At 61.5% G+C, this 24858-nt stretch overlaps 3 protein-coding genes across 10 annotated transcripts; all 3 read right to left on the reverse strand.

Moving 5' to 3' along the window:
• Window positions 1-168: 168 nt before the first annotated feature.
• Window positions 169-4377, reverse strand: SIX5 (SIX homeobox 5). The gene is made up of 3 exons (XM_004271152.3): window positions 3515-4377; window positions 1729-2531; window positions 169-1453 (listed from the first exon to the last, which is right to left on the reverse strand). The coding sequence occupies exons 1-3, from the start codon at window positions 4312-4314 to the stop codon at window positions 855-857; spliced, it is 2202 nt and encodes a 733-aa protein (XP_004271200.1). The 5' UTR covers window positions 4315-4377; the 3' UTR covers window positions 169-854.
• An 823-nt stretch (window positions 4378-5200) lies between these two features.
• DMPK (DM1 protein kinase) lies at window positions 5201-16322 on the reverse strand. 5 transcript variants are annotated; one of them, XM_049702720.1, is made up of 16 exons: window positions 14955-15093; window positions 14706-14768; window positions 12694-12785; window positions 12342-12425; window positions 12155-12250; window positions 11456-11604; window positions 11207-11300; window positions 10714-10920; window positions 10369-10632; window positions 9565-9653; window positions 8149-8257; window positions 7252-7409; window positions 7064-7161; window positions 6836-6882; window positions 6437-6522; window positions 5201-6099 (listed from the first exon to the last, which is right to left on the reverse strand). In XM_049702720.1, exons 4-16 carry the CDS (start codon window positions 12408-12410, stop codon window positions 5940-5942), a joined length of 1626 nt encoding a protein of 541 aa, XP_049558677.1. In that variant the 5' UTR covers window positions 12411-12425; window positions 12694-12785; window positions 14706-14768; window positions 14955-15093; the 3' UTR covers window positions 5201-5939. The 5 variants fall into 5 exon arrangements, with proteins under 5 accessions (XP_049558677.1, XP_004271199.1, XP_012388967.1 ...); XM_004271151.3 differs by lacking the exon at window positions 14706-14768 and having other exon boundaries at window positions 10384-10632; window positions 14955-16322; XM_012533513.3 differs by lacking the exon at window positions 14706-14768 and having other exon boundaries at window positions 6437-6526; window positions 10384-10632; window positions 14955-16322.
• Window positions 16323-16471: 149 nt separating this feature from the next.
• Window positions 16472-23583, reverse strand: DMWD (DM1 locus, WD repeat containing). Of its 4 annotated transcripts, XM_033430681.2 has the most exons (6): window positions 23035-23583; window positions 21610-21792; window positions 18260-19528; window positions 17398-17472; window positions 17214-17277; window positions 16472-17024 (listed from the first exon to the last, which is right to left on the reverse strand). In XM_033430681.2, exons 1-5 carry the CDS (start codon window positions 23476-23478, stop codon window positions 17251-17253), a joined length of 1998 nt encoding a protein of 665 aa, XP_033286572.1. In that variant the 5' UTR covers window positions 23479-23583; the 3' UTR covers window positions 16472-17024; window positions 17214-17250. The 4 variants fall into 4 exon arrangements, with proteins under 4 accessions (XP_033286572.1, XP_033286574.1, XP_004271198.1 ...); XM_033430683.2 differs by lacking the exon at window positions 17398-17472; XM_004271150.3 differs by lacking the exon at window positions 17214-17277.
• Between the last annotated feature and the right edge of the window lie 1275 nt (window positions 23584-24858).

A 24858-nucleotide genomic window follows, 5' to 3' on the forward strand; every position in this document is an offset into this window, starting at 1 on the left:
CAGCTCTGCTCACGGCAGGCACCTTCCCAAGCAGCACCACAAATCTGACCTCCAACCCTGTTCCCCCGAGAACATCTGGTCAGAAAGCCAGAGTCTCAAGGTGAGCTTTTTGTGGTTCAGCTTTTCCTTGCGCAAAAGCCGTTGGAAGATAGCCCACACCCCCCGAGGTTCTAGTTGTCTGTTAACTTTATTTTAATTGAAATGAAGGCATAACATGTCCTAGAAAAATAAAGATTTAGGATATAAACTAGACACAGGGGTCAGGGTTGGCCCGAGGGTCAAGGGATCTTTGGTCTGGGGCTGGACGTGCTACTGAGGGCTCTAGTCCAGGAGGAGCTAACGGAGGACCCTGGCCCACAGACCGCACACCCGCATCCCTCGTGGGCAGGAAGGGCCCGGCGGGGAGGGTCCATCAGTCTCCGGGCACAGGACTGCCCGTCCTCCACCCTCGGATTCCCGAGCAGTTCTGGGAACACTGGATGTCAGTGGAGCTATTAATAGTGTTTCAGGGAGTGATAGGGAGAGGGCTCAAGGGGGTTGGAAATCCAGCCATTCGGCAGGGCTTTCAGCTCACAGCTAGTACCAGGTCGAGGGGGGCAGAGCCCTTGAGTCAGGAGCCCCAAATCTCCCCATGTAGATCAGGAGGCAGAGCAAGGAGAGGGCTGTAACAGAGGAGGCGTCCCGTCAGAGGACGTTGCCCCGGACAGAAGTGGGCCTCCAGGGCGTGGAGAGGTTGAGCGGCCGCAGGGAGGGTGTAGTGTGTGTGGATGGCAGCCGTCTTCGTGTTTGAGAGGCTCCCTCCTCCCCGCTGTCCTCGAGCACCATTGTCATGGGAGGCCACGAGGCCTGGCGGGTCACAGTTCCAAGGGCTCTTCCACAGGCACCGACTGTAACTGGGTCAGGACCTTGGTCTCCACTTCCAGCCCCTCGTCAACCTCGCCCCCCGCCGTGGCCCCCAGGAGCAGCCCCTCGGGGTCGGGGTCCGGCAGCCTCAGCACCGTGTGGGGGGCCTGCGTCCCCAGCCCCTTCTCTGCCTCTAGCAGCCCCTCAGTGCCGGCGCTCAGTTCCAGCCCGGCTGGCCAGATGGGCACCGCCGCAGGCGACAGCAGGAGCCCCTCGGGCGGGGGCGCCTGGAAGCCGGGCAGGAGGCCGGAGGAGTCTGGGGAGAAGGGCAGACTGGCGGCGGCCGGGGCGGGGGGCGGCTGCGCAGACAGTGCGCCTAAGGCGTGGGCCTCTGGCAGAGCGGGGCTGGGGGCCACAGGGAGGGCTCCTTCGGGGACTGAGATGGCCGCGTCTGGCTTCAGGGGCAGGGCCAGGCTGGGGGAGGGCGACAGGACCTGGGAGACCAGCATGCTGGTGGGGAAGGTGGCGGTGAGGATGATCTTGCCCTGCTGCACGGCCACACCTGTCACGATGGGGCTGCCAGACACGGGGTTGGCCAGCAGGAAGTTTCCTGTGGGGAGAGGAGAAGGGCCAGGCGCAGAGGTGAAGAGTACGCCGCTGGAGAGCAGGCAGGGAGATCAGCCAGAGGCAAAAGGAGCCCCTTCAGGGTCAGGGTGAGGCCAAGTCTGCGTGGCTCGAGCCTCAGGGTACTGCCTGGCACGGGAGGGTCTAGGACCCACCCGGGATGAGCTCCCCACTCCCCACCGTTGCCCCAGGAAGCCCACTGACAGCGCCATCCCTCCCTGAGGTAACTGTACCCCCCGCCCAGCCACCAGAAAGGGGTACCTGGGGCAGTGGCCGAAGGCAGCTGCAGGGCAGTCACGCCCACCCCAGAGTTTATCAGGTGCACGTTGGCAGGGCCCGGGGCAGCTGCCACCTTCACGGGGCTGCCTGGCCCAGCTGCCAACAGCTGCAGTGGCCCCACAGCCTGAGGCAAGGTCACCACCTGGGAGGTGGGCACCACCTGGGGCAGGTTCAACAGTGGGGAGGTGGGGCCCAGGCCAGCAGGGTAGCCAGGGGGTGGGGAAAGTGGCACCACTTGTGGAGCAGCCACGGAAGTCACTGGTCCTGGGGGCAGAGGAAAGGTGGCAGCCGGCGGGGGGCCAGGCACCACTTGGGGCAGAGGCCCTGGGACCTCCTCTCCAGGCGGCCCTGAAGCAGCCACCTGGGCCCCCTTGGTCTCAGGGGCTTCAGGCTGAGCCTCCTCCAGGCGAACCTCCCCAGTCTGAGGGTCCAGGACCAGGGAGGTCTTGCCCTCGCTGGCCCCCTGGGGGCTGGGCTGCGGTGCAGGGGCTCCCCCGCCCCCGCCGAGCAGCAGGGGGCCCAGGCTGGAGGCCTCGCCCAGGGCCAGGCTGTTGATGATGACGGGGCTCCCATTGAGGAGCACCGCTGGAGAGCTGCCAGCGGCCAGGAAGCTCCCGTTCACCAGGATGGAGGAGGAGGCGGGGCACGGCGCGGGAGGGGCGGCCCCGGCCAGGAATATGGAGCCCTGGGCGGGGGCCTCGGCCGCCACTGGAACCGCCCCCCTCTCCAGGTCCTCAGGGCTGCGGCTGGACTCGTCCTCCGTAGTCGGGTTCCCATCAGATTCGCTGGCCGGAGAAAGGATTGTGAGTTGTGGTCCCGAATGCTGCGTTTCCCCGCTGGCCAGCCCGATTCCTGCACGGAGCCGGCTGCAAAGTGCTCGGAGGAAGCACAAGCCGCCCACTGCCTCCCCACCTTTCCCCAGCCCAAGTTCCTGTGCACCATTTCAGGGGGTTAGGAAACCTCCTCTCTGAGACCACCCAAGGGCCCCAGGGAGGAGCCTCTGCAATACCACTGACTAAAGGCTCAAGCTTGCCGCTTTGCGGGGAAGGAGGCCCTCCTCTCCCAACTCCTCGGCCTCAGGGCCCCGGAGGCTGAGCAACCAGGCTGCCTGAAGTCTCCTGAGTTGGCCTGAAAGGAGCCGAGTGGCTTTGGAGAGAGTAAGGAGGTAGTCGCCCGCTCAGTTCCCGGTGCCCTCCCCCGACCCCCCTCCTCCCCGGGCGTCTGAGGAGTAGGAGGCCGACGCGCAGGGTGGGAGGAGAAGGGCTTGGGTTACAGGGAAACCGGAGCTGGGGAAGGTTCACGTTTCACAACAAAGACAGAAGACGGACCACGCTGTTTGGGCCCTGAAGGGGGGGCGGGAAGGGGGGAGGTGAGACCGAGCGACGGTCAGGGAGGGCCTGGCCGCGAAGGGGACTGAACAAGCCCCTACGCCCGGTGGGGAGGACAAAGGCCCCTCCTCCTTTCCCGCAACCCCTCATTTTCTCACTGCCGCCCCGAGTCTAGCCGCGGACACGGATGGGATCTGGGACGGAGCCTTGAGTGGAGCAGAGAGAGGCGGTCTCCCGGCCTCCGCGAGAGGAGCATTGGTGTCCGGGTGTCTGGGAGAGCCGGGGCGCGTGCCCGTTCCATGCACACGGATTCCCCGCGCTCGGCTGGCGCCTGAGGGTGTGAGCGAGGGGTGTCCGAGGACAACAGGCATTGGGGGGGGGGGGCTGGTGGATGGCACGTCTCCGGGAAAGCGGGACTGGCGCCGCCCGGGTCCCCTCACCTCTTGCAGGGCGCGCCGCCGCCGCCCCCGGTCCGGTCGCGCTGTCGTCGGTTCTTGAACCAGTTGCTAACCTGCGTGAGCGAGAGGCCGGTGAGCGTGGCCAGGCGGCGCTTCTCGTCCGGCGTGGGGTAGCGGTTGCCGCGATAGCAGGCCTTGAGCGCGGCGCGGGACCGCTCCTTGAAGCAGTAGACGGTCTCTTCGCCGTCCCAGATGGTCTTGGGCAGCGGGAACTTCTTGCGCAGACGGTACTTGTCCACCGCGCCCAGCGCGCGGCCGCGGGCCCGTTCGGCCTCGTGGTAGCGCGCGCGCAGGTAGAGGTCCTGCAGAAACGCGTGGTGGGCGGCGGGGAAGGGGCGGCTCTCGAGCAGCCGGTAGAGCTCGGCGTACTCGCCCCGCTGGAAGGCCACCAGGGCCCGAGCGCGCAGCACCGGATCGCTGCCACGTAGGCGCTCGGCCGGGGGCAGTGCGCCCAGGAAACGGCTCAAGCGGCCGGCGTGGCCCGCCTGTAGCAGCGCCTCGCACACGCACGCCACCTGTTCCGGCGAGAAGCGGAGACCCGTGGGCGGATCGGCAGCGGCCTCGGGGGGCGACCCGGGTACGCCCGGGGATCCCGGGCCCTCCACTTTCACCGCCGCTTCGCCCGCCCCGGCCCCGGCCGCCGCCGCTGCCTCACCCTCGGCCGCCTGCAAAGTCTGCAGAAGCTGGCGCGCTTCCTCCTCCTCCTCTTCGGTCGCCGCCGCCGCCACCGCCTCCCCCCCAGCCGCCGGCCCCGCGCTCGGCTCCGCAGGCAAGGTAGCCATGTTTTGCAACTTTGGGAAGTTCCTCCCTCCTTCTCCTCCTCCCTCGGGCTTTCCCCAGCCCCCTCCCCCGCCCGGCTCCCCTCCCCGCACCCCCCCGCAACTTCGCCCTTCCCGATCTTCTCCCGCCGACCCCGCGTCTCGCCCCTCACCACCGATGCCAGGCCCAGTTCTCTATTAGGGTCTCTGTCCCAGTGTGTGTGTGTGTGCCCGTCCCCCTCCCCGTCTGTCCGTGATTCTCCCTTTGTTTTCCCTTCGCCTCAGGCCGCGCTTTTTGCCTCCCCCCCGCGTGTGCCTCTGGTTCAGGGCCTCAGTTTCCCCATCGGGACAACGGAGAAGGCAACAGGCCGTCCGGGAGGGCTAAGGGCGCGAAGCCGCCTCCGCCCCGAGACTGAGCTTCTGCACGCCTCCGTCTCCAGGGTCCTCCGAAGGCCCCCCTCACTCCCCATCTCGGCCCGCGCTCCGCCCCTCGGAATTCCCGGCTCCGCAGGGGGGCGGGTCTGGCTGGGAGAAGGGGCGGGGGAAACGGGCTAGAAAGTTTGCAGCAACTTTTCTTGAGCTTAAGTCAGTCTCTGGAACGGATGCGCGTGGCCCGCGCAGGCGCAGTGGTAGGAGGATGGCTGCGCTAGCTGCCAGCCCAGCCCCCCCTTCACCGCGGCCTGATGGCACAGCTGGGCCACAGCTGGACAAGAGGCGGTGCCTCCTGGTGGCCCGCTCTTCTTCTCCTATTGGCCGGATGTCGAAGCCACGCCCCGCACCCCACCCCCACCCCTGATACGTCCGCTTCGCCTCCCGCTAGCTTGCTGCCAGGCCATTGGCCACCTCCACTCGCCTTCCTATTGGCCCACTGAAAAGCCTCCTGCCCTCAAAGCAAACAGCGGACACGAAGGAATTTCAGAATTTTGGGCAGACGAGAGGGCCTTTTATTCGCGAGGATCGGGGGTGGGGTCCTAGGTGGGGAAAGACAATAAATACCGAGGAATGTCGGGGTCTCAGTGCATCCAAAATGTGGATTAGGGTGCTGGGGTCCTGGAGCCTGTCAGCGGGTCGGAGGAAAGGTCAATAAATACCCATACTGCCGAGGCGGGCGGAGCCGGCTGTGGCTCCGAGAACAGCGCACGTGAGGAGGGCGCGAGAGTCCCCGAAAAAAGCGGGGCTGTCAAAAGGTAAAGGCGGAGCTCGCGCTAGACGTTCACCGCGGCAAGAGAGTCTTCCCGGGAGGGCAGGGCCTCATGCACAAGGAGGATTTGTGGTTTGCAAGCCGATGTGGGTGGGGGTGCCTGGAGGGTGAAAGACAGATGCCGAGCCCTGGCCCTGCTGCCTTCTCTAGGTCGCAGCTTGCCCATCCACGTCGGATGCCTCAGCTAGGCCGGAGAAAGGAAGAGGTCCGCGATCCCCCCAGCAGCAGCAGCAGCAGCAGCATTCCCGGCTACAAGCCTCCCTGGAGCCGCGGCCCCGGCTCCTCCCTCCCCGGCCGCCAGGGGGCGGGCCCGGATCACAGGGCTGGAGCTGGGGCGGAAACCCACGCTCGGAGTGCTGTGAACTGGGGGGCGGTGGGAGTGGCTTCTGGGCCGTGCCTGGGTCACCAAACCCTCCAGCGGAGCCCAAGTGGAGGACAGGCTCGGGTTCTAGGGTTCAGGCGGCGAAGGCGGCTCCCGGGCGGGGTCAGACTGTGGCAAGATAGCCGGCGCAGGCCACCAACCCAATGCAGCCCAGGGCGGCGGCACCAGCCAGAGCAGAGGCGAACAGGAGCAAGGAACGCGCCTCCGATAGGCCAGGCCTAGGGACCTGCGGGGAGAGGGCGGGGGTCAGCACTGGCGACGCGGGCCTCTGATTGGCTCCTGGGGCCAGCCCCGCCTACGCCCATAAGAGGGTCCACACACTCCCTGCACCTGCCCCGCCCCCTCACAGCGCGAGTAGCTGTGATTGGTCGGCTCGCAAGCCTAAGTCTTGTCCCAACTCCTCATTGGCTGCCTCCTAGAAGCCTGTGTTGATTGGCTGCCCGAGTATCCTCCCTCCCCGCCGCGGGCCCCACCCCGCAGAGGCGCAGCTAAGCAGAGGCGGCTTGGGGTACGTGGAGCTGGGCGGGGGCGCGCGACGGGCGGGCGTGAGCAGCCGGACGTACCCTGGCAGGGAGCAGCAGGTGGCGGCGGTGCATGGGGCCTGGCCCCACCAGCGGGCACTGGCCCAGAGCCACGGCCGGGGGGCCATCTAGCTGGAGAGAGAAGGGACAGGTGACCCGATCCGAGCCCAGCTCGGCACGGCCGCCCTCGGCGGGGTGCAAGAGACAGAGAGGGGAGTCGAGGTCGGGGAGGTCATCTAGGGAGATCCTGGATGGGATTTGGGGAGAGGCCTGAACCGAGGGAGATCTGGTAGATTTGGGCATGAATGGAGGGTGTCTGCTGACTGGAACCTCAAAGAGGTAGGGGTGAGCCTCTAAGTCTGGACAGGGGTACGGGGAGATGGGGACAGAGTCTGCAAAGGGGGCAGCAGGCTTGACGCAGGGGAAAAAGAGGGGTCTTACATGGGAAGGTGGATCCGTGGCCCGGGGACTGGGGACCCCCGTGACAGCTGGAAGGAGAAGAGAGAGGCATAGGGCGCGTGGAGGGACGGAGAAGGGCGGTGGCGCGGCGTGCCCCAGCCTGGGCCCCTCACCCTCCCCCAGGTGTATACACACGCCGCGGGCCCACCTCCCCGCCCACCCCCCCACCCCCGCCGGCGCCTCAGGAAAGGTGGAGGATGAGGGACTCGCCTGCGGCTCCCCCGGCCTGAAGCAACTCCATCCGCTCCTGCAGCTGCCGGACGTGCGCCTCCAGGTCTCGGTTACGGGCCTCGGCCTCGCGGAGTTGGCTGCAGGGGAGGTAAGGACCATGAGCCCTTCGGGACTTCGGCTAGAGAGGCTGCTAAAGGTAGTGACTGTCCCCGACTCCCGACCCTGACCTGGCGAAGTTCTGGTTGGCCGTTCGGATGGCCTCCAGCTCCTGGCTCAGGCTCTGTCGGGTGAGCACCTCCTCCTCCAGGGCCTCCTGGAGTTCCCGCAGCGTCACCTGGGCCTCTGCCACCGCCTCCGGAATGGCCTCCGGAACTGCCGCTTCAGCCTGGGTATGGGAACCGGGCTTAGGGCTGCCTGTGGCTCCTGGAGCATTCGAGACTTAGGCATAGGTTCCAGGCCTGGGATCCTCCTTTGACCTCTATTCCTGCACCCCCGAGATCTTTCTGGAATCCCCACAGCTCCCGCAGTGATCCAAGCCCCCTCCTTCCCTAACCCAGCCCAGCCCTCATCTCCAGCCTTTAATCTGGTCTCCTCCCATCCACCTTCCACACCAAAGGGCTGTTCCTGTAACACTACGCAGCTTGACCATGTCCCTCCCCTGGAGAATCTCTCCGGCCCCTCAGTGCCCTCAGGAGGAGGCCCACCACATGAAAACTAAAGGCCCTGTCTGGTGTGCGTCTGCTGGCCTCTCCAGCCTCCCCGCTCCTCACTCCTCACCCTCCTTCCTCCTGGAACAGCGCAGCCTTACTACCCTCCTTGCATGTTTCAGAGCAAACCAGCTGGTTCTCCCCTCAGAGCCCTTACCCTTCTCTTTGCTGACCAATGGGTGGTCCTCCTGCTTCCCCTCCCCAGAGAGTTCCCCTCCATGCACACTCACTGACCTGTTTTCATTTCTCTGTGGGGATCATTTCTGACTGAAGTAACCTTGTCTCTACTTTGTTTTCCATCTCTTTCTGTCAAGGAACCTCCCAGAGGGCCTAGCACTCCATGGCGCACACTATCCCTGAAGGCCTCCACTTTTCTCTCAATTCGTCCCTCACTGACCCTCTCCTCTAAAGACTCACCGCTTCCTCTGGTGGGGCCACCGTGGGTTCCAGGCTGGGCTCTTGCAATGGCTCAGGCAGCGCCTCGGCCTCCAGTTCCATGGGCGTGGAGCCCGGGATCTCATCATCCCTGGGGAGAGGAAGAGGGCGAGGGGAGGAAGAGCCGGCCTCACGCCGGATCCTCTGCGTTTACAGCCAGGACTCCCTAGCCTGTGCCCTGGGGCAGCCAGACCTGAAGGCTCCAGGCTTGAGGAGGGGGAGGGGCAGAGTGAAGGGAATAAATGGCCAGGCTGGTGAGACAGGTCCTCCTCTTGTTAGGAAAAGGCCTGCGCCTGGCATGGCCTCAGGCCCCTGGAAGCTGGCCTCTCTGCACCTTCCTTGGGAACCTGGGGTCAGGAAACCCGTGTTCTAGGATCTGCCCATCTCCGTCTCCATGTGCGCTTTACAGGCTCTTCTCCTAAGGGCCTCAGGAAGTGAGGGAGACACTCCCAGCTCTGGCCACCTCCAAAGGGGTGGTCTTCAGACTGGGGGTTGGACCCCAAGCCTGACTCTAGACAGCAGCCACCCCTCCCACCCCCAGACCCAGGTGCTGGGAGGAAGACAGACCCTCCCAAGGAATATGAAATTGCAGTAAAAGTGATGTCCCCTCCAACCCAGCAGTCCCTCTTGTAGAAATATGTCTCAAGGACCCAATGATGCTCGACAAGCGCCAAGACCAACCTGCGGCTGTTCATCCAGCCTGGGTCATGGCAGAGGCGGGTTAGCTGAGTCCTGACCCGCCCAGTAAGGAGAACACTCCCCAGCGGGTCAGGATTGTGTTATAGTTTGTTCAAGGAATGGCACTTGCGGTACACTGTCCAATAACAAAACAGATCAGAATACAGCATGTTCTCGCAGCTGGTAAGTACGTGTGCTGTGAGCCAGGGACACACAAGGCCGCTGCTGGCGGCCTTCCTTTTTCTCATCCCTATTTTCTAATATACTTGTGATAAGCAATGTATTATTTTCAGAATCAATGTTTTAAGAAGGCTTTGTGGTTATGTAATTCAGTGAGTCCGTGTTCTTTTAAGATTGATGTAACAATTCTAAACTTCTTATTCTCTAAGATTTTGAGGTCCCATGACTGTATACTAGAAATCTAAAAGTGGAAGGTCAGAAGATTCCGGAAGGCTGAGCCTGTGACTCTGAGGTTTTACATTTGAATCTAAATTTTAAAGTACTTATGGTCCGAGAATTTAACGTCCTACAATTCTGGGCTTCTGAAAGCCCTTAGTCCCAAGACAATAAGGTTCCGAGACTGACCCTGCAATTCTCCTGGGCACCAACGGGCCAGGATGTGATAACCCCGAGCAGCCTCCTGGGGCCTCGGGAGGCAGGACCCCCCACCCCCACCCCACCCCCGTCCACTCCTCTCAAGCTGCACAGGGTAGCACTTACCCAAGGGCCATGCAGGAATAGGAGGAGTAGCCCACGAAAGGCAGGTGGACCCCCAGTGGCGTGCCTTCCTGCATATCCGACAGCGTCTCCTATAGGAGAGAAACACAGATGTGAGGTGACCGGCGGCAGTCAGGGATGGCCCCTCACTCACCCCTTCCCAGTCTTGGCTTAAGTGCCCTGCCACCCCCCCACCCCAGCCTGGGGTCTATCTAAAGTGGACCCTGCGTCATTTTCTTTCATTACATCCTGCTGCTTCCCTCAGGGCACTTGCCACAGTATAATTATATACTTCTCCAGACTGTAAGTAGATGAGGGCAGGGACGAGGGCTGATTTGGTCCATGTGTGTCCCCCGCTGTGCCCAGCACAAAGGCAGTCAGGCTGAACAAGCACGGGATAGTTCATACGACAGCTGAGAGAGAGATGGCCTAAGCAAGGGAGATTCCTCTATGGTGCTTTCTCACCTCTCATCCTTCCAGGTCTCAGCTCACATAGCCCCCTCCTCCAGGAAGCCCTCCAGGACCTTTCATGCTGGGTCAGGAGGCCCGCCCCCCTGCACCCCCCACCCCCATCTCAGCCCTGATCTCTCTGGGGCATCATTGTCTGGGGACAAGTCCGTGTCCTCCACTGGACTGTGAGTCTAGGTCACTGCTGGGTTCCCAGCCCTGGGGCCAAACAGAGCAGGTGTTTCTGGGGAAGGAATGATTTCAGGACCCCAGGAGGAGGGTACTCTCCTAACCTCAGTGTTACGGCGGTCAGATGCGGGGGTACCCTCTGCAGACCAGGGATCGATCGCAGGTACCTACCCCGCCCCCGCTCACCATGGCAGTGAGCCCGTCTTCCACCACATCGAAGTTGCATGTGTCTGTGGCACCCTCGAAATCCGGCGTAAAGGGGGGCGCGCTGTCTCGGAGGCTGTCCCAGTCAAGGCCAAAGAAGAAAGGATGCTTCTGGAAATCGCCTGCTCCATTCCGGCCCAGGCGCGTCTCGGGGGGACACAGCAGCTGCTGGATGAGATCGCGAACCTCGTCGGGGACTCCTGCGTCTGCCAGCGGTAGAGACAGGTGCTCCTGCTCAGAAGGAGGGGAAAAGAGGGGATGTTACCTGGGAGCATGTGCAGAGAGGTCAGGGGCTCCCCGGGCAGTGCTCACCTTGTAGTGCACGATCTTGCCGTAGGTCTCAGCCGTGGAGTCGGCGTAGAAGGGCGTCTGCCCATAGAACATTTCATAGGCGAGCACGCCCAGCGCCCACCAGTCACACTCGGGTCCGTAGCTGCCAGTCCCGGGCCCACCGCCCACGGCCTGCAGGATCTCGGGAGACAAGTAGTCCGGGGTGCCCACAGCCACCAGTGACCGCACCTGAGCCAAGAGGATCCGAGCTAGGCTTGACCCCGCCCCTCCTAGCTCTGGCTCCGCCCCCTCTTAACACTACCCTAGAGCTTAGTCCCTTCTTTTGCCTGTTCTAAGCCTGAGCCACAGGCAGGCTACGGCCTGGGTCGCCTCCTTCTTTCCCCTCCAAATCTAGTCCTGCCCTCACCCTGGCTCTGCCCGCACGCCTCAGCCCCGCCCCCACGCTGCGCCTCGGGTTCCTGCTCCCGACCCGTCATTGGTAGTCCGAGTTGCCCAAGAGCGGAGCACCGCTCACCGTTCCATCCGCCCGCAACTTGAGGCAGGAGCCAAAGTCGGCCAAGCGGATGTGGCCGCAGCGGTCCAGCAGGATGTTGTCCGGTTTGATGTCCCTGCGCGGAGGGAAGAAGGGAAGGGAGAGGGATAAGTGAGCCTCTCTCCTGCCATCTCACCAGGCTCCACCCCACTAGGCAGCACCGCCTGGGCCCCACCCTCTTAAGGACCACTCTCTCCAATTCCCGCGGCCTTCAGCCCCTGCAGCGCCCACCTGTGCACGTAGCCCAGCCGGTGCACCGAGTCTATGGCCATGACAATCTCGGCCAGGTAGAAGCGCGCCATCTCGGCCGGGATCCGCTCCCCAAACTTGCTCAGCAGCGTTAGCAGGTCCCCGCCCACGTAGTACTCCATGACCAGGTACTGGGAGGGGGCGTGTCACGGGGGGTCGGTACCTCGTCTGGGCGCCCACGGCCGATAGCCCGGGACAAAGACTCCCAGAGACGCCCCATCCCTGGGCAGAGACTCCGCAGCCCCAGCCCCAGCCCCAAGAGATCTCCCAGGCCAAATCAGAGACACGCCCACCCCCAATCCTCGTTCCCCCACGATGTCACTGGACAGAGATTCACTTCCCCCACCCCCGACCAAGAGAGTCAGGAAAAAGAGAACTCAGAGACCTCCCGATTATCCAGGGTATGGAGCCCAGATACCCCCTGCCCAGTGGCTCCCACATAGACTCTAGAGACTATATCATTCCAGGTAGTGCCCCCCGGAATCAACCCGGGGAAAAAGGCAGTAAGGGACATCTCCCATCCCGGGAAAGGAAGGCCAGCTCCTACCACACCCAGGGACTGCCGCATGCATTTCGAGGCAGCTCCCTGATCCTAGAACTTCCTCTGCCTGCCCACACCTCGATAACTGACAGTCTCAGGGGTGGGGGTCCGCCTCTCTAGTCGCCCGGCCTGGGGCTCACCAGGTAGTTCTCGTCCTGGAAGGCGAAGTGCAGCTGCGTGATCCAGCGCTGGTCCCCGTTCACCAACACATCCCTCTCTTCGCGGAAGCACGACACCTGCGGGGCACCCGTTGGAGCTGAAGCGGACGGGGGTGGGAGGACGGAAGGGGGGCTCCTCAGCACCCTGCACACCCAGCCCGGCCGTCACCTCGCCTCTCTTCAGCATGTCCCACTTATTCATGATCTTCATGGCGTACACCTGGCCCGTCTGCTTCATCTTCACCACCGCCACCTGAAAGCCCAAACAGGGTAATAGAGCGGAGGTGGCGGGGAAACACCAGGCCTCCCCCAGATTGGATTCCACCCTTAACCCGGGCCAGACTTGGCCCCGCCCCCACTCGGCAAAGCCACGCCCATTGGCCTCAAGCCCCGCCTTAGGGTCTAAACTCAGTCATTCATCAATTTCTAAGGCCCCACTTCCGGAACTCCAACATCCCGCCCACTGCAGGAAAAGTCAGGTCTCTAACCCCACTGAGCTGCCTCCGCTGCTCCAGGCTCACCTCGCTGAACGCCCCGCGTCCGATCACCTTCAGAATCTCGAAGTCATCCCTCTGCAGTCGGGCCTCCTTAAGCCTCTCCGCGATGGGCTCCACTGGGGGGGAGGGGGCGAAGGGGCGGGGATAAGAACCGAGAATCCGAGGGACTGACACTGGAGACGAGGAGAGACAGTCCCACCTTCTGTCGCTGAGTCTCCCCTGCCCCTGCCCCTCCCCTTAGCACTAGTCGGCCTCCTTAAAGACTTCACATAAACATTATGTGAGGCTTTGGGGACCCAAAACTGCTCTTGTACAGAGAAAAGTGGGATGCCTGGGAACCCCTTTCTGGGACAGGACACTGGGCCAGAGGGCTCTAGGGGGTGCAGGATGGACAGGGTGAGGTAACAAGTCTGCCGAAGGGAGGCCCTGAAGAACAGAGGAAGAAGAAATAGGCCCAGTTCTTAGAGCTCCCTGGGCTTCCGGGCCCCTACTCCCGGTGACCCCGCCCACCCCCAGGGCTCTCATTCAGTCTGTTTTGGGTCATGGCCCAGAGGCTGCAGTTTAATCCTAGGCTCGGATACTGGTGGCTCTTGGACCACACTCTGGGAAACCCTGAGTTTAGGGCGAGGACCAGGAGAAGGAACGGGAGAGGGAGACAAAGCCAGCGGGGATCCGCATCCCGGCTCCAGGGCTGCAGGCACAGTCAAGTGTGCTATCTCTACGCTCTCAACTCCAGGAGGAGGCTTTCCTATTACCCCTTATCTACAGATGAAGAACCAAGGCTCAGACAGGTGAAGTCCTCTGCCCAAGGTCCTACAGCTAGCAATGTTACAGAGAGCAGTTTGGGAGGGGGAAGGCGGAGAGTGGAGGCAGGGGGAGAGGGAAGCCTGGACTCCCGGAGGTGGAAGAAGCTGGGAGCTTCTGAGGCAGGAGGGAGAGAGCAATGGGTGCAACTAGGAATGAGGGAAGATACAGTGGGTTATGGAGAGGGTTCGGGGTTCAGGAAGAGTGGGCCAGCAGGGAAGCAGCAGCCAGGGCCCAGGATGGGGGAGGGAGGAGAGAGCCAAGACACTGAGCCCTTTTAAGGCAGCGGGAACCCAGGCCCCCTCCCCCGCCCCAGCGGCCTGGCAGGGGAGGGGCCGCAGGATGCTGCTCGGGCCACAAAAGGAGTGCTCCTTACAGGAGAGCTGCCCCCACCTCAGGTCTCAGTTCATCCTCTGCAAAAGAGGAGCTGAGAGAGTTACTAAGGGCTGGGGGGATGTGGGGAGAAGGTTCTCCCAGAGGCCAAGTGGTCTAGCCCTTGGCCTCCACCTTCGCATCTGCAAAATGGGGAGAGAGAAGCAGGGCCTGGGTCAGAAAGAGATGGACACAAGAAAAGAGGGAGCGGGAGAAGGCAGAGAGACAGGAAACAGGGACGGGGACAGGGACACACAGAGCCTAAGGACCAAGAGCAAGCCACTGAGGGACAGACCAGTGGAGGGACAGAATGGCAGATGTTAGAGAGACAGAAACCCAAGTGAGCCTGAGCCTGGGCCAGGAGGGAGTGGGGCAGACAAGGCAGGAGGCTGAGGCTGAAGATGAAGCATCTTCCCTCTGGACCTGTCTCCAGGGGAAGACTTGGCCAAAAGGGACTTTGGGTGGAGGAGGAACCTACAGAGAAAGTGGGCCCACTCAGAAGAATCCTAATTCTTCCTCCTCCAACCAGGGGGTGGAGGGGGTGCTTGGTGGGGCCTGTGTGCAGAGCTGGTTCTCCCCGGGCCTGCCTGAGTCACCGCGCCCTCCCAGTGCCTGGGCACCTGTTAGAGCAGCTGGAGAGGCTGGCGCCGAACACCTGCCCGTCGGCCGCGCCCCTGGCAGCTGCCCTGTGCTATCCCTTCCGCTTGCCCCTGCGATCTGGGGAACCAGGGTGGAGGGCCACAGGGCCCATTTTGGTGGGGAGGGGTCCTAGAAGACAGGGCTCCCCAGCATGTCCCTAGGCCTAGACTTGGGAATGGGGTGCAAGGGGACCATGAGAGGCTGTGCCCAACCCGGCTTACCATGGCTCCCAAGTCATGATTCTGAGTCATGGCTGCCCTGGCCTCTGTTCATCTCACTCTGCCCTGCCAGGGTGGCACAGGGGTAGGAATATGTCGCCCCAAGACCCAGCCCCAAGTTCTGGGCCCCTGAATGGGAGGTTTTCCCCGTGTCCGTCCTGCCCCCAACACCCAGCCCACACCCACCTCCCCCCTCTGCCTTGCCCCCACCCCCGAATCTGTGGGGCGCCATGCAGGTAGGTAGGCACTCACCCCACTCCAAGAAGTCGGCCACATACTTGTCCTGGGCCAGGTCGGACGCGCCCAGCTCCTGGTGGACGCCCAGGAGAAGGTCGAGCAGGGGCTCCAGCCCCAGGAAGCTGGGGTCCAGCACCAGCTGCTGAAGCCGCCTCAGCCGCACTTCGGCTGACATGTCGGGCAGGCAGCACCATGGCCCCCTCCCCGGGCCAGGGGCTCGGGGTCCTCCCGTCACGGGGCCTGGAGGGCCCTGTCCAGGCCCTGGGGCCCTGGCTGCATGTCTGCCTGTCCCTGGCTGTCCCCTGGGCCTCTCTGGCCACTTCTCTCTGCTGGCTGCTAAGGCCTCCTCCCCTTCTCCCCACCCCTCGGTCCGGCCCCCTCCAGCCTCCCAGCCTTAACCCCTCACAAGCCAGGCCCCCCCAAGTTGCTCCTTCCAGGGCCCCTCGGAATGCTTCAGTGTGAGATGAGGGGTGGTGGAGAATCTCTACCCTCAAACTACCCCACCACTGAAAAGGCAAAGCACAGAGGAACGCTACAGGTATGACAGACGCCAAAGATGAGCCCGCCCATTCCCCAGAGGGGACCAATTGAGGTTCACAGTGATTTGTTAACACCCCTCCCAAGCTCTTGAGTTGGGAGGGGGGAGAAAAAGGGGTGAGGCCTGGGAAGGGGGGCGGGAGGCCAGGGCAGCTTTGCGGGCGGCTCAGCCAAGGAGGCAGACTTTGGGATGGTTTAAATTTAGCCCTCAGGCCCTCTGCTTTACACTGACTTGTTTTTGGCAGGAGATGGGGAAGGGGTGGTGAGAGAATCGGGAAGGGAGGCCCTCAGGAGCCAGGATCAGGGGTGACCCACTGGCCAAAGCCTGGGGGAGGCAAAGGAGCCCCCAAAATAGCTCCTTGGACCCTGGCAGTGCAGCCACATTCCTGCCCAGGCTAGGATTAGAAACAGAAACATTTCGGGGGGTGGAGGGTAGAGCGGGAAGACACCACTCCCTGTGGCTCCAGAGAGCCAGCCAGGAGGGATTTTCGCTGTTCTTTCCAGGGTGGACAGTTCTCCCAGAGGAAACCATGGTCTCTAATTGGTCCTGGATGCCTGGGCCCGGCCAAGCCAGGCCTGAGGCAGCAGAAGGCCAGGGCCTATGCTGTGGCAGCTCACTCTGGGCATCTCGGGAGCTGCCTGGCGGGGGCCCCTATAATATCTGGACGCTTTGAAACAACTTTTAAAACTCCCACTGAAGACTCTGAAGAGGGGGTCCTGGTGGCTCTCTTCCCTCCGAGAGTTTGGAGTGGGGCGAGGGATACTCTCCTCTGTCTGAAGGGCCCTGCCCGGGGCTGGCCAGCGGCAGATCCACCAGCTGTGTGCCTCAGGCACATCCCTCCTCTGGTTTTCAGTTCTTCCTGCCCTCAAAAGGGGGTCTGGGGGGGGAGGCAGGGCCTAGCGCTTCCTCTGGATAAAGTGGACTGATTCTAGGGCTGCATCGAAAGCACCCACACACTTCCTCCATACCTCCGCGGAAGGGAACAGAGACGCTGTGAAAACAGGGAACTTTAGTATAAATAAGAGGTCCTGGGGGACAGCGAGGACCCCAGGGGCTTCCATAATTTAACATTCTTCAAAAGCACAAGTAACAGCAAGGGCAGGGCGGGGGCCAGGGGAGGGGTGGGCCACCCCCTGCCCTGCACACAGGACCGAGAGGTGCACTGCAGAGCTGGGGCTCTTGTGGGTGGGGAGTTTCTCCCCCAGGAGTGACCAGTCACATGCTGGGGACAGGGATGAGGCTAACACTGATGTTTCAGAGGAAGGGGTCATTGTACTTGGCAGTGGGTGGGGACAAGGCTGAGGCCACACGGGCCACTACATCTCCCCAGTGTCTGGGTCAGTCTGAGGGACCCTCTGCCCCAAATTTGAGCAGGGAGAGGGACCGGAGCAGTCCATCCGTCACGGTTAGTCTTGTTAATACGTTGATCCATGAGGTCAGCGGGGACGGTTATGCTAGGAGCTGGGGGCATGGGGTGGGGGACCCCGACATCCATGGCTTCACACTACTGTGCCGCTCGGGGAGTTGCCTGGTTGGGAGGAGATGCCCTGGGGAAGATGAGAGCGGAGACAGGAGGGGGTTAGAGACAGCCTGGGGCTCTCACCAGTCCCACGGGGCGGGGGTTGGGGAGGGGGGAAGCCAGCCTGGAGTCCCCCAGGCTGCTGCCACCCTGGCCTTGCCCTTCAATCCACCCCAGACCACCCAGACAGGCCGCTGCTCTAGGCTCAGGAACTTACATCTCAGCTAGCTTCCCTGTCCCAGCAGGTGGCACTCTTATACAATTAAAGTCCTCAGGTGATCCTGAGCAAAGAGGATGGGGTAGGGGTGGAGGTAGGGAGGAGAGGGGGAAACTGGGGTCCCCTTCTGACTGCGGAGGGGGTCCTAAGATTCTGGGAGGGAAGAACTTAGGGACAGTCCTACCTCTACCACTGACTTGCTGGGTGACCTGGGCCAACTTCCTTCCCCTGTCTGGGTCTCGGTCTCCTCGTCTGTGAACTAGGGAGATAGAGGGATCTCTTTCAGGACTTACCAGATTCCCCAAATCCCAATGCCCCTGCCTCTGAGACTGTACTTTAAGTTCTAGGGATTCAGGACCCTACAATTCCAAAACTGCTCTTCCAGGGAGCCAGGCACAGCCCTCAGATCTGGCATCCTGGGCCCCAGAGCCCAAACCCTTAGGAGACATCTGAGAACACAGGTCCCAAGTTATAAGGCACCAGGCCCGCACTTCACCTTACTAGCACCTTTCTGAACCCCATGGCCTACCCATCTTCAAGCTTCCCTGCCCTAAGAGGTGAGAAAGGTCATAAAGAGGCAGTGACTTGCTCGAGGTCACACGGAGCAGAAGTGCTGGACTGGACCCTGAGCCTGGGATCCCACAGCCCACGCCTCCAGCAGTGGGCTCGGATCCCAAGAGTCTGACACTCAGGCTGGAAGCTGGGTGCACAGGCTCAACCTTGCCTATAGAGCTCAAACTGCAGTATTAATAAAATTTCACCATTCCGTAAGACCTAGCCATGCTGGGCCCACCGGCTGCCCTTCTGATAACTGGCCATGTTCTCCACCACTCCCAGATGTCTCTTATGCCTGACCCTCTCTCTGCTTACCGTTGCTTGCCAAGCGTTCTAGAAGTCACTCTAAGATCTGAGAAGGCTTGTTCCGGGACACAGATTTCCATGGCTTCCCCTCATCCCACACGGCTAGAGGCTGTGATGCTACCAAACCTCTCTGCCAATGCCCGCCTCTGCCTGGGTCCCAGGTGGGCTGGTGTGGGGTGACTCACCACCTTGCCCGGCCGGGCCCAGGTGCAGATGAGGCCCTCCTGGCAGGCGGTGATGATGCAGTCCTCCAGGAAGAGGAGGACCGTGAGCCGCTCCTGGGCGATCTTCTTGCACACGAGCGGCTCGAGCAGCGGCACCTCATGGATGCGCGGGCACAGCGCGGTGCCCAGCACCTTGGCGGGGTCCAGCCGGCTTCGGGGGGCGGGGCCGCTGGGCTTGTCCCCGCCGCCCCCGCCCCCACTGCCGCCCCGGCTGATGTTGCCCAGGCTATGGTAGCGCTTGTGCTCTTTCTCGGCCCCCCGGTCCCGCCGCTCCTGCAGCGTGAGCGTGGCAAAGCGGCCGATGCTGAAGGGCGTCCCCGGCTCCGCCGCCGCACCCGGGCCGCCCGCCTTGCCGCTGCCCGCTGGGTGTGGGAGGCTATTGGACCGGGACAGTGAGCGGGGCAGGGGCCCGGGGCCTGGCTCACCACCTCGCGAGCTGCCGGTGGCAGGCGGCGTGGTGCCCGGCGTGCCGGGGAGGGTGCGGGTGCGGGCCAGGGGAGGGTGAGGGTAGAGCACGTCTTCGGTGAGGTCCCACAGGCAGAACTGCGTGTCCTGGCCGGCCGAGCCGAAGCGGTAGGTGATGGAGCCGGCCTTGGGCAGCGGGGAGAGGGGGGCGCCCCCGCCCGAGCCCGTGCCCGCGGCCTCCGGCTCCTCCTCCTCCCCGCCACTCCGCTCCCCGTCGCCACCGGCAGCAGCCGCCTCCTCGGCCCTCGTGGTGTAGGGGTCGAAGGCCACGGCGTTGACCCAGGACTTGTGGCCGTGGCCTCGGGCCACCACGCGGCCCTCGGTGAAGGACCACACGGTGACCAGGTCATCTTCACCACCCGTCACGACGTAGCGCCCGTCGGGGCTCCAGCACACACAGAGCAGGCCCCCGAAGTAGCTCTTCATGAGCCCGCGCAGCAGCATGGAGTCGAAGTGGAAGACGCGCAGGCAGCCGTCCTGGCTGACGCAGGCCAGGTGCCGGCCGTCGGGCGAGAAGGCGAACTCGTTGAGGGGCCCCTCGCCCACCGCCCACTTGGCCAGCGGGTTGCGGGGCGCCTTGCTCTTGGCGGCGTAGACGGCGAAGCCCTCGCCCTGCTTCAGCAGGCTGTACTGCGGTGGGGCCGAGGCGCACGGGTGGCTGACGTTGTACAGGTACAGGTGGCCGCTGGCGTGGGATGCCAGGAACAGGCTCTCTGACTCAGGCAGCCACTTCAGATATGTCACCTTGGTCTTGTCGATAAGCCGCTGCCAGGGGAGAGAGCGGGGGTTGGGAGAGGGCCATCCTCCCGTGGCCCACCTCCTTCCCAGCCTGCTTCCCCGGAGAAGGTCATCGTAAGTGGCCCGGGCCTCCTCGGAGAGGAGGGACTGAGGGAAACGGACAGACACCAGGTTAGGGGAAAGCAGGGGGAGAAGGGCTGTGTGAGGGGAGCGCCGTGGAGCCTCGATGTCCCTTCTTCGGCAGGAGGGCAGTGCTGCCTTCCAGAGAAGTCTCCTCTAACCCCCTCCGCCATCCTTACCATGTCATGCTTAAGGCAAGATATTGAGTCACGGAGTATCAGCTCCCCCAAGGAAGGTATCTTTGTTTATTTGGTTCATTGTTCTAGCCCCAGAGCACGGAGCTGTACCCGCAGGAGGTGCCTGGAAAGTAGTTCCAGGACACCTGAGTGACAACCCCATCCTGGCAGCCACGCATCTTTGCTCCTTTTTGTCCTCACAACTCACCTCCAAACCTGCAAGAAATCCTGTGGGCTTGATCTGCAAAATGTGCCCAGAACCCGATCTCTTCTCACCACCCCCAACTCCAACCACGCTGGTCTCAGCTGCCGTCAGGCCTGCAACGGCCTAACTGACCGGTCTCCACCACCTGGGTCTCTTCTCTGCACAGTTGCCAAAGAGATGCTATTAAAACCTAAGTCAGCACCCGGCACTGTCTCTCCCATTCTGAACACCATGGCAGCCTTTCTCAAGCAGGACTCCGGGGAGAACCAAGCTCTAAAGCCCTTTGGCATCCACCGTCTGTAACAAAGTAACTTCTTTCCCAGATACCCAAGTTGCTTCCCATTCTCCATTCTCTGGAGAATTTAGAAATTAAATCAAATTGTTTCTGTGTTCTTGGCTCAGATGAACCCCAGTGGCGAGAGGCTCTAAAGGCCAAGGTCTTTTCCATGACCTGCCACACCCTACCTCTCCTGGCCCCTCCGAGTTGTTTCTCGGAGCTCATCTACTACCCTCCCCCTCAACACTGCTCTGGCCACACAGCCTTTTTGCTGTCCTGCTTCCGGCATTTGTCCTAGCTGTTCTGTTCCCTCTACTCAGAATGTCCTTTTCTCCAATAATTTGTCTTGCCTCCTTTAGGAATCTATTTCCATGTCACCTTCCATGAGACCTTTCCTAACCTCACCGAGCACTCCCCATTCGCCTTCCCTGCTGGATTTTTCTCCACGACACTCTGACACACAGCCTACTTAGTTATTTGATAACTATCTGTCTCCTCCAGCTAGATAAAAGCTCCACAAAGGCAGGGCCCTCTGTTTTGTTCACCGAGATGTAGTATTCCCAGTGCTTAGAACGATGCCTGGCAAAGAACGAATGCTCAATGAATATTTTGTGAATGGATGACCTAGTCCACTTTAATCCATTCCGTGTTCCACTCACTCTCCTCCGCCATTCATGCACTCTGTACATTTGAAACACCTTCTCAGAACAGAGAGAAAGAGATAGAGAACAAGAGTAATTCTGGACACAGATAAGGTCTTTCACTGGCATTTCCCCTTCTGCCAGGTCCACCCAGGACTGAGCAACCTCCATGTATGATTTTACAACAGTCCCGTGAGGTAGGGATGGGAATCCCATTTTGCAGAGGAGAAAAACTGAGGCTAAGGGAGGAATAGTCACTTCCCAAAGCCACACAGTGAGTAGATGGTGCAGCAAAGATTTGAATCCAAAGCCCACAGGGCCCAGAATTTGAAAAGCAAGGGCTGTGGCTTCAAACAAATCCCAACCAGTGAGTAGCTCCAGTTCTCTAATCTGCAAAATGGGTATCACAATCCTAACCCATTGGTTGATGAAAACTCCAGGAGTAATGTGTTCAGCATAGGGCTAACACAGCATAGGGCCTGGGCACAAGAGATGCAACGTCATTATTAGCTATCATCACAGCAGCTGCTGTCACCCCAACCTCCATGTCTATCAGTCCATCCCCCATCTCTCCCTCATCCTGCCCCCTCAGGCCTACACTGCTTCCCAGGCAGCTGCAGTCTCATGGCAAACAGTGTATGGGTGGGTGGGAACGGGAGCAGTTCTGGGCCCTGGGGGCCCACAATCACCTCCTCATTGAATAGCTTGCTGGTGTCCTTCTTGATGAGATCCAGGTACTGCACTTGACCGGCTGAGAATCCCACCAGCAGGGAGATGGTCTCTGTGGCAGCAGTGAACTGGTTGAAGTCGTGGCAAGTGGGCTGGGTGCCCTTATAGATCCGCTTGTCAATTGGCTTGTTGAGGTCAATGGACTTGGGTGGTGGGAGAAAACGAGTTAATGGCTTCTACCACTGAGAGGAAGGAAGAGGGTGTTGAGGTTGGGGGAAAACCACAAAGAGGAAGCAGGGTTAAATCCCTGAGGGGAGTGGGTAGGTGGATGGGTGAGCGGGGAGGGAAGGGGCAACCACAGACAGGAAGGAGCACCCAAATCACAAACAGAGGAAAAAACCAGGCAGGAAGCTTTGCCCCCTGCCACCACATGAGACCACAGTGCGTCCTCCCCAAAGTTGGACACCCCCAACTTCTGGTACACCCTTGGCCACAGTGTCAGTTTCAGGGCCCCTGTAGTCCCTGAGCTCCAATTCCTTTCTATAATTTCAGCAACTCCCCTGGGTCTTAGCACCACTATATTCCAAGACCCTCAAAACTCAGGATCATCCAATCCCCAGAAATCTAAAGTCCAATGTCCCAGGATTCTCCCCACTTTGGAGTCCTTAAATCTCAGCATCCCCATCACAGTTCAGGGACCCATTAAACCTCATGGTCCCCCAAATTTTAGGTGCCTTCATCATCTCTGGGCTCTCAGGATCCCCATCACTTCTGGGGACCACCATAAACTCCAAGGGTCTCGTGTCCTCTGGGACTGACATCACTTTAGAGATACCCATCACACCTGAGGATGTTCCCTCTGGGATCTCATTATCTCCAGATCTCCCATCAGTTCTGAGATTCTCATTTCCTCCGGCACCCTCATTACCTCCAGAACCCCAAGTTTCTCTAGGATCCCATTCACCTTCAGGATCCCTATTACCTCTAAGCCCCCATTACTTCCAGAATCCTCCTCACCTCTGGGCTCCCCAAGTCCCCCCAACACCCCCAGACAGCAATACCCCTGGGCTCTCCATCACTTCTGAGCCTGCATTTCCCATCACCTGCAAAATGCCTGCCAGCCAGCACCTGGGAGCTCCCCATAGCATCTCGGATTCCCCATCACCTCCAGAACAGTCACCATCCCAGGACCCTCACGCATAACCTCGGGATCTCACATGATCTCGAGGTTTCCCAGCACCTCCCAGCACCCAGGGAGCCTCCCATCACCTTTCAGAATCCTGTATTACCTCCAACAATCCTTTCCCCTTAAGATGTCCGTCACATGTAAGATGCCTATCTCAGGGCCCCCTATCATTCAGGGACTCTCCTGTCACTTGTGAATCACCTCAGGGATCCCCATCCTCTCAGCCAGCACCCAGGGGCCCACGATGCGGGCCGCTCACCCGTTGGCTCCCGCGGCGACAGCAGCCCGGGTAGAAATAGAGCTCGCGGCCCAAGTTGAAGCAGACGCGGTCTCCCCCAGCGCCCAGCCCTGCGGGCGTGGCGGGAGGCTCCCCGGCCCCGGCGCCGTCGGGCTCCCCGAGGCGCACGAGGCTGAGGCGCACCGCAGGCAGCGCGGGCCCGGGCCCTGGGCCTGCGGGCGGAGGGGACGGCGCGGCGCCCGCAGCACCGGGGCCGGAGGTGGAGGCAGGGCCGGGCAGGGGCTGCTGCGGCGGCTGGGGCGGCGCCGGGGTCTGGGAGGAAGCCGGACCCGACCTGCGAGCGGCGCCGTCGCCGGGGAGCAGCTTGTAGAAGCCCTCGCGGGTGCGAAACTGCGACTTGATCTCCGCACAATCCCCCATTGCAGCGCCGGGGCCCGAGCCGCCCTCCGCGCCGCCCGCCGCCATCTTGGGCGACCCCCACCCCAGCCCAGGGCCCCGCTAGTGCCGGACAGCCGCCTGCCGCCGGGCCCCCTGCCGGAAGCCGTGGATCCGCACCGGAAGAGGTGGTGTCGTCGCCCGGGCAACGCCTCTTCGATTGGCAACAGGGTAGGGAGGCGGGACGAGCTCCAGCCGTCGCTCCGGTAACGGTTCTGGACTGAAGGCGGGGCTACAAGGTGGGCGCGGCCTTCGTGCCTGCGGCCGACGTGGTTGGCTGTGGGGGCGGGCCCCGTAGGGAAAGGGGCGTGGCCATCAAAAGAGCACAGGTCCCTAGCAACGGCGCTCTGGGAACCGTTTGCCTAGCAACGGGAGTACCCTCAAGAGAAGGCCTCATCCAAACCTTGTCCTTCCCATGACGTCACAAATGACTCCAGGTGACCCGGGAGTCTCCCGAAGACTCCCAACATACACCCTCCGGTGTTTCCCACTTACATCTTAAAGTCCCAGACTGGCCACAGCATCTCCAACCATTCCTCCCCACCCTAGATGATCCCGCAAATCCCACTGATCTCCATTGCCTCCATAAAACTCCAAGGACTTCATCTAACCCACTACTGATTAATACTAACACCAAACATCTCCACATTTCCCACCAACCTCCTATGTTTCTCCATAGCTCCACAATCTTCAACAATCTCACTCGGTCCTCCGACACCCACCAAAATTTTATTGATCACTGCAATGTCCCCAGTGTCCCAATAATCCACTAGTAACCTGAAATCTCTTCCTGATCCCATCAGCCCCCTGATAGCCAGTGCCCCTCACTTCTTCTGACACCACACTGCCCCCATCACAGATCTTCCTAGACCCACTTATTCAATTGCCTCCCAGATTTCTCACTGCAATGTCCCAGAAGCATCTCACACTCAACAAGTCCTGCAATGAAATTAACATCTTGGGCTTCCCTGGTGGCGCAGTGGTTGAGAGTCCGTCTGCCAATGCAGGGGACACGGGTTCGTGCCCCGGTCCGGGAGCAGCTGGGCCCGTGAGCCATGGCCGCTGAGCCTGCGCGTCCAGAGCCTGTGCTCCGCAGCGGGAGAGGCCACAACAGTGAGAGGCCCGCGTAACGCAAAAAAAAAAAATTGACATCTTACTCCAAATCCTGCTCCTCTCCTGTGTCCTCATTTTAGGGCTGGCACTGACATCCCCTCCAGTCACCAGGCTGCAGAACTCAGTGTCTCCCTAGACTTCTGCTATTTCCCTTCACTCCCTGATTCCAGTCCCCAAGTCTTTTGCATTCTGTCACCTGAATTCCTCTGTTCCAGTCCATTCCTCTGTGCAGCCCTGGTCTAAACTCCTCCTCTCCTGCTTGGGTCCTCCCTGTATGAGCCTTGTCTCTGCTCTCCC

The sequence above is a fragment of the Orcinus orca genome, chromosome 20 (genome assembly GCF_937001465.1).
Source record: "Orcinus orca chromosome 20, mOrcOrc1.1, whole genome shotgun sequence".
NCBI classification, from domain to species: Eukaryota; Metazoa; Chordata; class Mammalia; order Artiodactyla; family Delphinidae; genus Orcinus; species Orcinus orca.

Excerpts from the sequence above, each read along its gene's own strand:
- SIX5 (XM_004271152.3), bottom strand. The coding sequence starts at position 4,314 with ATGGCTACCTTGCCTGCGGAGCCGAGCGCGGGGCCGGCGGCTGGGGGG. Across the intron at positions 2,532-3,514 it reads GGCGGCGCGCCCTGCAAGAG|CGAATCTGATGGGAACCCGA; the intron begins GTGAGGGGACCC and ends TTCTCCGGCCAG. Across the intron at positions 1,454-1,728 it reads GCCTTCGGCCACTGCCCCAG|GAAACTTCCTGCTGGCCAAC; the intron begins GTACCCCTTTCT and ends CTCTCCCCACAG.
- DMPK (XM_033430679.2), bottom strand. The coding sequence starts at position 15,114 with ATGTCAGCCGAAGTGCGGCTGAGGCGGCTTCAGCAGCTGGTGCTGGAC. Across the intron at positions 12,786-14,954 it reads GGCCGACTTCTTGGAGTGGG|TGGAGCCCATCGCGGAGAGG; the intron begins GTGAGTGCCTAC and ends CCTCCCCCCCAG. Across the intron at positions 11,605-12,154 it reads TCCAGGACGAGAACTACCTG|TACCTGGTCATGGAGTACTA; the intron begins GTGAGCCCCAGG and ends GCCCCCTCCCAG.
- DMWD (XM_004271150.3), bottom strand. The coding sequence starts at position 23,478 with ATGGCGGCGGGCGGCGCGGAGGGCGGCTCGGGCCCCGGCGCTGCAATG. Across the intron at positions 17,473-18,259 it reads GGGCCCGGCCGGGCAAGGTG|TTCACAGACGAGGAGACCGA; the intron begins GTGAGTCACCCC and ends CTATCTCCCTAG. Across the intron at positions 17,025-17,397 it reads CCAGCAAGTCAGTGGTAGAG|GGCATCTCCTCCCAACCAGG; the intron begins GTAGGACTGTCC and ends CATCTTCCCCAG.